Raw genomic sequence first — 10,251 nt, 5'->3', positions numbered from 1 at the left:
ATGCTTGCCGTGTAAACGGATGGTTGCCATGACACCAGTGGTAGTCCGGGCTCATTGCCTTGGGAGTCATCTCCATCAAAGCGACTGATTTCGTGGCAGTGGAGCAGTTCCTCCCATACAATCTGCCGCATCGTTGACGAAAGGTAAAATGGTGGAATAGTGTCGACACTGGCCACCGTCAGTGCATTAGATAGGCGACCAAATTTCAGTGCTATGTGACGCATCTTGAGTGCTTCAAACGTGTGACAGTGTTGCATTACCACAGACACAGATGTCAAGTTCTCTTTGGCAATTAGAAACTCGTAGACATCTTCGACTACTATGCCTTTAACGAGATGTCCCACCTTATCTTCTTCGGACATGCTTGGGTTCACAAGTTTACACAGCTTCAGAATTTCTTCAATGTATATTGTACGTCTTGCTGAAGAGCTGGGCCCATGGGGCAGGGTCTGTTCAGCTCGCTTCTTCGTAATTGAATTCCTGAAGCATTTCTTCAACTCCTCTTTAAATATGGTCCTTGTCGTATGCGCGCCTCCGTGGTTGTCTTACCAAAAGAGAGCAGTATTTTTGACTGAGAGTGCCGCGTATGACGGCTGAGCTGCTGAGTCCCAGTCGCTAAGCTTGCTCTCCCTTTGATACTGCCTTAACCACTCGTGGATGTCCCCAGCGGCAGTCCTGGCAAATTAGAGGGGCTCCTTGTAGAGCTGCAGAGGGGCCGCTGACCTTGGCAGTTTAAGTTCCCGGCAGCATGTTTCCTGTTGAAGCTGGTGGAAGCCCCGCAATGTGACGACTCCGACAAGGGGAAAAGTGGAGTGATTTTATTGTCTGGTGCTCACGTAAGCTACACCTCCACCACTCTGTTACGCGGTTTGTAAGAGAAGTTTATTTACTATGAGCTGCACGGCGAGTGTCAGCCAGTACTGCTTGTCATTCTTCTCCTTCGTCAACCTCTATTGTTGTCGCTGATCATCCTTCACTATAGACGAGACTCACTAACAATGTTAGCTATTTAGCCTAAAAGTACCATACAATAAACTAGGCGGGTCTGCATTTCACGACTTGGTGTAATCTTGGGCATCAAGTGCTGTAGAGCCGCTCTAAAGAATGTGTGCTTAGTGATGTTAGGTGGCAAGGGAGTAGCCCTGTTTAACACTTCAAGGGTTACATGCACAGCAGTGCTTAATAAAGTGTATGGGGCAACAGCTGCTGCTGTAGCTCAGTTAGTGTAACATCGAAGGTATATTTCAGAGGTTGTGGGCTCAATCCCGATCATTGGCAAGCTGTTTTAGTCTGCTTTAATTATTATCCTTTCGTGTACCCTTTAATAAAAAAACAACGGTGCGTGTGGGTCCTTGAAACACTTGAGAACCACTGTATTTGAAAAGCTTGTTTTCAAGGCCTTGAATGTGCTGGAATTTTCACAAATTCTTGATTAAACAATATTTGGAGTCCTACTTCTCAAAACCAAGAGATAATTATCAGAAACACCTTAGTGGCACACTCGGAAAATTTAGGCTATCTAGTATTCTCTAAGATGCACTGACATCACTCACTACACAGGTCTTTATTATTTTCGCCTCTGTCAAAAAGCGACCATCGCAGCTTGGATTGAACCTGTGACCATCGGGTCCACAGCCGAGCTCCATAATAACTATGCCACCATGTTTGACAACAATGTGCATATTTGGAAACTCGCAAAAGGCAGGAGCAAGATGATGAGAAAAAGATATATTGCATAGAGGAGGAAGTCGATAACATTTACAAAAAAGATAATGAAACTAGAAGTTGCTGTTAACAAATTACAGCTACATCAGACTAGTATGCAGGAGAGGCAGACGCAACTGGTGACCTGACGTGCATCATCAAGTTTAACAAAGCCTTTGGAAAACTGCCAACACCAAGCAGCAGGAAATGGGGTACATTGATACGAAAATTCAGGAAAAGCAGCAAGAAGTGGCATATTAAACTGTTTTTTAGTTTGACTTATCTTGTGTTTGCATCTTGTTATACCGAAAGCGATTATTTATGCAACTCTAAAGATGCTATGATTGAAGTTTGTCTAGAAAGATAATGTTATCGGTGCCATGTTTTCGATGTTTGCTCTAGCAATGTTTTCTTTTTTCGATGAATTCTAACTATTTTAAGCCTCCATCCTTCCCTGAAGATGTGTCAATCGGGTTTCTAACAGATATTGTGGTTCTTGAAAATTCACACACATAGTCTTGAAAGTCCCCGAAAACCCTTCAATTTTTGTCATGTAAACGAGCATGAACCCTGAAAAACTGCAAGTAATGTCGTCTATGCTTTTCTTGGCTATATTAGGTTGTGTGTAACAAAGAAAGGGTCTCCTCGATCCATTACACTTTTTTTATGTAAAGCAAGACTATATTTTATTAAGTTTATAGTGCACGGTTTGTTCTGCCATGCTTATAGATGCAAAGTTTGGTAAGTGTTGTGTTAAGTGTATCATTTGTAAAATGTGGCGCTGCTGGTTGAATGTGCTCTTATTGCAAAAGGTCGAGAGTGGTGCTTGGATGTTTCCTTGACAGTGTATGTCAGATGAAATCCATGATGGCATGAACTTGGAGCTCTATTACCAGTGAGAAGACAATGGTCATCTCCATTGGACCATTGTGCAGTGTTTCTGTTTTTTTATGTCAACAGTGTTTGTCGTGCATCTTCATTGATTGAATGAAATAATCAGCAAATGAAAAGGAAATAAACATCTTTTACTGCATGAATGGTTTCCTTATTGTGACTTCATTTACTGACCACAGGGAAAGTGTACTTAAGGCCTCAGGAGGAATAACCCTAACTAAGCATAATGTCGGGTACAACTGTTTATTAGCCCCAGCAAGTCAACTGCCTTGAAGTTTTTTATAAGGTGGGCCTTCTGAGACATGTTGCAGGAGACATTTACAGGATGGTGCTTTTATAAATGCTACCAGGCTGTAGGTGTTGCAAACACTACACAGTCTCCAGCATTGCCATGATGGCCGAAGCCACATGCCATACACTGGTATCACGATTGGCCAACTCTGTGTGCTATTCTGGACTCCGTGAAGTTCTGCCATGTCGTCATTCTGTATTGGTTGCATTTTCAGCCAATCTGAGAGGCCATAGCGGCCCTCTGGGCCAACCAGAGCGAAAACACCGTAGAATTCGACAGTGCCAAGCTCTCCATGCAACCAGCTTTGATTGCGCTTTCTCTGGGAGTGACCCAGTAGTTTACCTTGCCCGATAGCCTTTAAGTAATACATAGAGGTGTAGGGTAGCATAGTAAATACAAACCTTTCGTGCTTTAAAACCAATAGGATCTTGTATCAAGAGTTTCTTCAACCTAAAATGGTGCGCAAATTTAACCTTCAATTAGGAAGAAATAATGACAGAAACTTTTGTTTTGCTCATTGCAAGTAGCTATTTTTACACAAGATGTTTTCAAATTTTTTATTAATCTTACGAGTGTGGCAAGTAGTACAAAAGAGAAGTTGTATAGCAAAACTTGCAGAAAAATGGTTTACTAAATCTGAAGACTTACTGTTAAGCAGAATGCTATGTTTTTTGTGTTGTGCTTGCAGTCACCGAAATTTGTCACTTGAGAGCGATCTTGCAAGGTAGAGCTACATGTAAACAATAGGGTACATTGTGCATTTGCATTCTTATCTTAAAAGTGGGATGACCCTGTGTTATAATAATTTCTAATGAAAATTCTTGTTTTCTTATTGTAACCGGCATCTACACTTGGAGATGGCTATAGTTACTTTACAAGTTGAGGCCAAACCCACCAGATAGAAGGGCCTGCACTTAAGTGTCGTGTGCCTTTTTATGTTCAAATACTGACCCTTATGTATGCTCAGGCACTCTCTACAGTGAAACTAGGTGTCACCATTGAAAATATTTTTTATTTATTTTTCAATGAGTAACCCCAGAAGATGCCAACATCTTTGACTGCCTAGTACCAATCAGGAACGGGCTCTGATGTCCTATACTTGATTCCGATCAGGGCAAAGTAGAAAAATGCAACCCTCGCCTTCTCTATTTAGTTTAGACTCTCATTAAAAATGTCCTCCATGCAGATACCTATGATACTATGATGCCCAATAAATGACCTTGCAGCACAATTTCATTGCCTTGCATTTTCTTATCTTGGTTTTCGTTCTGGAGCACAAAACTGTGTGTGAAAATAAATTTATGCAAAGTTCTCATGCATAGCCAGTCCAGTATTTTAATGACCATTTAGGGTTAAGGAAAGCATAGTGCACCCTCAGATTTTATAAGGGACTTGTGACTGGGTGTAAGAGAACATTTATGAAACTGCACGCCTCGTGTTCCATGCTGCTAGTGGCAGCAGCGCTGGAGTTGTCGCCAAGGAGGTTAAAGCCAAATTTGCTGGAGTGGAAGAGGCGTTCCTCAGGTGAAGCCATGTGCTGCCATCTTGCCAGAAAGCGGGCCTTCTGCAATGCCAGTCGCTGCGGCCACACACAAGTTTCAGATGTTCTCTGGCACTGTGGCATCCAGACATAATGGATACATCGTGCTTTGCTCGAGGGTACATAAATAAAGTGAAAAGGTGCTGTGGGATAAAGTTTCAGTTGTGACTACCACATTTCAAGCTTGATGAAAACTTCTTTGTGTGCCGGAACACATGTTGACAGCTCGCACCGTGTCTTCACATCTCATGGTCATTTTTTTTTCCCGACAGATTTCTTAAGGACCCAAATATTCGAAGCAAGTCGGGGTGTGCAATTGAATATTTGAGTCCATAAGATGACGGGAAGACTGAAAGTTAAAAGATTACAATAGCATATGTTAGAGACACTCCTGGCAGAATTGTTCTGACTGGACTGGACTGCAAACCGCAAGTTGTTTTCTAGGCTCAACGCATTTCTAAAACACCTGTGAAACCCAGTGATACACATCCTTTTGCTTGATACCACTGGAGTAGTGTGCAAATAGGAAAAGGATGCACCATTAACTATTTATTGAAATTAAATTAACAACTCCCTAGATTTCATTATCAGTTCTTTGTGTTAATAGAAGGGGTAACTCAACTTCGAGGTCAAGTAACGTCATTTGGGCAACACCCAGTGACCTGTATTTTTTCACATACGTGCCTTTTATTTCGTTATTTGTAGTGCAGCAGTATTTGGTCTGAACTGTGCAATGCTCATTCAAGCTGTAAAGAAAGTGACCATTACCAAGGCCCGGAGTGCTCCTCCCGGTATATGAATTCGACTCGAAAAAGCTTGTTGAAGATGTGATGGTTGCTTCATCCCAAACGGCAGGTTTTATTTTTAAAAATGCCTCATTTTTCCGAAGGGGAAATAAAAAAGCTTCAGAACAAAATTCTACCGCATAGCAATTGCAGACTGAAACAAATCAGCAGGGCTTTATCATGAAGCTATAATAAAGAAGATCAAGAGTAAAAAGCTCATGTATGAGGAAGGGAGGGGGATGTTATTCAGTGCAGTCTTCCCTCTTAGACTCGGCAACTCCTCCACAGTGCACGAAAACGCCTGAAAGGCACATATCCTTCAGAGCTGCAAGCGTTTGCGGTTACACTGCACTTCTATTCTCCATCAGCTTGTGAGTAGGTACGCTCGAAGTTTAATATTGAGCTCATATCATCAGAGCACACGATATGAGAACAGCATACAATTCTATGAAAGGAAAGGCTGGATTCACAGTTTAGTCACTGCCTCCAAAAAGCTCCATACTGTACGTTGATCGCTGGTCACAAATGAGGAAACACGTTGAGATTGTGGGCGACTACCGTAGTTCGATATGTGAACTTTGGGTCTAGAATGCATGATGACTGATTGCATGTGCAAATGCTCATTGACTACAACTTAAGCTGCCACTCGAAAGTTTTTTAATTGAATCATTGACAGGAGCAGAGGGCGCAACAAAATAGGATTGAAAAGCTGTGTAGATGCTATTGAAATAATGTCAACTGTGGGCTGAATATCCGTACTTTAAAGGACGTCCAAGCAGAACCAACACTACACGTTCTGAAAGTTATGAGCTTGTCTTGAGAAAGGAAATCGCTTTCCAGGAAAGCCTTGATAAACATATCCTTCCTGATGAGCATGTGCTTTTGTGTGATGCTCTTAACACTCACATTTATGTTTCATGCAAAAAAAAAAAAACTAAGCGATCTTCACGTGGGTGCACATATATAAGATTCTGCCTCATGAAGAAAAATAAACCGGAAAATGAGTGCCGAGAAAGTGAGGTCTGCTCTCACGAGTGTGCTCCTTTTTAAAAACCAGCGTTACATACCCTTCGTCGACGTTCATGCTTGAAAGAAAAATTCAATAAAAAACAGTGAAAGCCCACTGTGTTCTTATCTGCCATTTGAGTTCTTATTCTTGACAACTTACCCCTCAAGGCGCGCCCGCCATAACCGTTGAAGACCATGGCGGGGAGACGGGGCGGGCGAGCTTTGAACATGCGAGTTTTACCGTACCAAAACCACCATTATGAAACACGTTGTAGAGGAGGGCTGAAATTTCGGCCACCTGTGTTTCTTTAACGTGCACTAAGTGGTTCTTAAGAGAGAAAGGAAGAGAAAAGTGAGCCCCGTAACTGTCTGCTTCAGCGAGCGACACCTCAACATTAGCTCACAAGGGATGGGGGTGAGAAGGGATTAAAAGAGTGGGAGTAAAGGTGTAGCACCCAAAGCTGATCACACGGGCCTACAGTATTGTCGCCTCCATCGAAAAGGTGGGCGAGCTTTGGCACCCGGCCGCCGGCGCCGCTTCATTGCGCTCCATCGGAATATATAGGCGGCCCCCGCTCCGGCAAGGTTTATTTAAACCTCCTTGGTTGTCGCAAAGCGCGGAATAGGCAGCTTTAGACCATAAGCATGCGCAGTTTTACGTTAGCGTGTCGTGCCGCTGCGCATATGCCTGGTACGCACGCCAACCTCTTCTGGGCTCCCGGCCGGCCGTTAAGTGACGGAAATAGCGGGTGACCGCAACAAACTTAGCGTATGCTATTCTAAAACGCTCAAAAAATGGCAGTTTTTTAATAGGGGCTTCGGACGTGTTAAACCCCGACTCCCTTTGCGTACGCAGGCTCTAGGTCAGACAGGAGCGAAGAGTTTTCGAATAGGATCTCTTGGCCGGGAGCCTTTACTTCAGTCGGTGCCGTCACGTTTGTCTGACGCAAAGCTTTTGGGGGAAGCTTTGGGGCTCCCGTCAAATTCGGGAAATAGCACCCCCCACGCAAAACTCGTGTCAGAGACTCGCGCATGCGTGGTGGCCTCGACGCTATATATATATATATATATATAGCGTCTATATTATATATATATATATATATATATATATATATATATATATATATATATATATATATATATATATATATATATATATATATATATATATATATATATATATATATATATATATATATATATATATATATATAGCGTCTATATTAATCTATATATATATATATATATATATATATATATATATATATATATATTGGAGGGGGGTCCTATTTTCAATCAAAGCATGTCGTTGTTTATCGCCACTTCGCATGCGTCCCACGCTATCCTCATGCGAGTACTCTATCCTCATACGCTATCATCGTGCAGCCCTTACAGCACACGGGTGCTGAAGCTGCAGCGAGGCGCTGCGTGCGTGTAGCAAGTAAATTGGTGCATTGCCCATGTGTTCTACTTCACTATACTTGTGTTATCGTGACGATCATGGTGAATACGCAATATGCAACGCGCGATAGCGGTCGCATGGAAATATATCGCAAACTCATTCTCGCCACCAACGTTACTAGACCTAGTAACGTTGCTCGTCACAGTAATTTGCACAATACCGAGAGAGAGAGAAGTAAACGTTTATTTTGAAACAGTGCCCCGAGCAATGCCCGGTGTCACCCTGAGGTGGGAGGGCTCCTTAGGAACCCCCTGGCTTGTACTGCCCTCTTGGCTCTGGCGACGAGTTGTTGCTCTTCCAGGTCCTCGAGGGCGAGCTTCGCCTCCCACGTTTCGGTTAGGTCTGCGTTCGTCCGTCCTGCTTCATCATCAGTCGTGTGTTGTTGCAGATTACGTCTGGCAATACACTGGCATGCAAGAAGCAAGTGCACCAGGGTGTCCGGTACGTTGCAAAGCGGGCACATAGAGCTATATCTCGTTGGGTAGAGACGGTGCATTAGGGCCCCATGTGTGTATGTGCTGCTTTGCAGGCGTCTCAGTATTACGCTTTCCTTTTTTGTCAGTTTTGGGTGTGGTGGAGGGTATACTCGTCGCTCCAGCCTGTAATGCTGGAGTAACGATGAGTAGGTATTTTGAACAACTTCCGTCTCTTCAACGACGGGTCGAATGTCCTGTGGGCAGGGGGCAGCCCGGCTGACGTGCTCGCGGGCAGCGGCGTGGGCCGCTTCATTTCCCTGCAGACCCTCGTGTCCTGGCACCCATAATACACAAGTGTATGGGAGTGGAGTGCTTCGCCATTTCAAAATATTGATGGCATTGGCTGAGATACGGCCCTTAGTAAAATTCCTGCAGGCGGCTTGTGAGTCGGTGAAAATCACCGCGGCGTCTGTACATGTTGTGGTTGCTAGAGCGATTGCCGATTCTTCTGCGGCGTCTGAATTTAGTGCGTCGACCGTGGCCGACGCTAATTCTCGGCCTTGAGAATCGACGACGCTGACAGCGTACGCGTTTCTATGCGGATACTTGGCCGCGTCAGTGTAGCGGGCGTCCGGGTCTTGCTTGAACTTTCGTCGTGCACAATACCGAAACCGAAAGTGCATGTAGTTACTTTATTCGTCCCTTGATGGCAGCACCCATCCGCTCTGCTCCACTCTTGCTCGATTTGACCCCGTTGTTTTGTGTTATCGACGGTCAGCTGTATTTCTCGACTAAAAATAACGTCGCGTTTGGTTCACCAGTTAAGCACACACTGCAACTACTGACTGACCGAACATGGCCAGCCAAGCATGCTACGTGCATTCGCCGAGCCTACATCGAATCTTCATTAGGATGCGCTGCACATCCTAAGGTATATTGCTGCGCAGTTTTGGCGCTCTGGCTGCACCCGCTGCTTGCACTTCCCTGCAACGTTACCCACCACAAAAGTGTTGTGTTGCCCTGACACGTGGAAATTTAGTGCGCGAATTGTTTTGCAACGCTTTCCTAGAAGTTATGTGGCTGGTCATGCGCGGTACCTTGAGAATGAATGCACCCAACGCTGCCGTGTCTCTCCTTGTTTTCCTCGTACGTAGCGGAAATATCAACGTGTGCTTGAGCTTGAAGTAACCGAGTTTACCACCGTTCGTTATTGCTCATTTGCGAAGCGTCACATTACGCTACGTCCCCTGTGACCTGCGCAACGGTGCAATAAATGAGAATGATGAGCTTACCACCTGTACCTGTGGTTTTAGCCTATATCTTGACTCATCACAATCACCATATCCATGCATGTAATTTATCACAACCATGCTGTCACCCAAAGCCATGCATTTGTACGTTTTTTGCATCGTTCGAAAAGCACACTGCGAAATTAATGGCACGAATTGTCCCTCCAAATTGCTACTGGGGTTGATGATTGAATGATATGTGGGGTTTAACGTCCCAAAACCACCATATAATTGTGACAGACACCGTAGTGGAGGGCTCCGGAAATTTCGACCACCTGGGGGTCTTTAACGTGCACCCAAATCACCAACACGTGCACAATAACGTGCACAATACACCAACACAAACATGAGATGTATGTCCTTGTGTTACCCGAAGTACACCCCTGTGTCTGTGTTCGCCATGCAATGGATGCAGCTGCATGCAAAAAGGAAGGCCTGAAAAGACCGTGTCAGAGAGAACCTCACCTTGCAACTGTTAAAAAAAAGCACAAAGATATAAAAGCTGAAATAATTTTGTCAACAAGAACAAAAGCAACATTTGACCCCGTTTACAAAGGCTAAGCGTCTGAAAATATCTATGCCGTTCTTCATTATGAATACACCCGGCCGAAACACTTATCTCGTACGGTCCTGCAGGCTTCGTTAGTATGACCTAAGTCACGATTGGCGGGCATTTTCTAGAACAAGAACTAATTTTTTGAAGTCTACATTTGTTTACACCATACTGCAGACCACGTGACTCAGAAAGGAAGGGCAAAGTATAATATAAAATAAGATACAAGACACAATTGCAAATATGAAACGAAGACACAACTCGAAAATTAAAATATTTCTTACGAAATAGAACTTAGCTCTGAAATA

General features: G+C 43.9%; 2 protein-coding genes across 3 annotated transcripts in view; both read left to right on the top strand.

The window, feature by feature from the left end:
- The window catches only part of LOC119161384 (ubiquitin-like protein 5), a 46,787-nt gene extending 44,046 nt beyond the window's left edge, over nucleotides 1-2,741 (top strand). The window contains exon 4 of the mRNA XM_075879414.1: nucleotides 2,560-2,741. Coding sequence (XP_075735529.1) covers nucleotides 2,560-2,603 — 44 coding nt within the window. The 3' untranslated portion in view covers nucleotides 2,604-2,741. The remainder of the gene's footprint in view (nucleotides 1-2,559) is intronic.
- Nucleotides 2,742-8,808: 6,067 nt separating this feature from the next.
- LOC119161379 (solute carrier family 25 member 35) overlaps nucleotides 8,809-10,251 on the top strand; it is an 80,818-nt gene continuing 79,375 nt past the window's right edge. The window contains exon 1 of one of the 2 annotated variants that reach the window (XM_037413820.2): nucleotides 8,809-9,032. The gene's annotated coding sequence lies outside the window, so the exon portion shown is untranslated. The remainder of the gene's footprint in view (nucleotides 9,033-10,251) is intronic. The other variant, XR_012887370.1, reaches the window with a different exon arrangement.

The sequence above is a fragment of the Rhipicephalus microplus genome, chromosome X (assembly GCF_043290135.1).
Source record: "Rhipicephalus microplus isolate Deutch F79 chromosome X, USDA_Rmic, whole genome shotgun sequence".
NCBI classification, from domain to species: Eukaryota; Metazoa; Arthropoda; class Arachnida; order Ixodida; family Ixodidae; genus Rhipicephalus; species Rhipicephalus microplus.
This window is presented reverse-complemented; position numbering and strand designations above follow the sequence as displayed.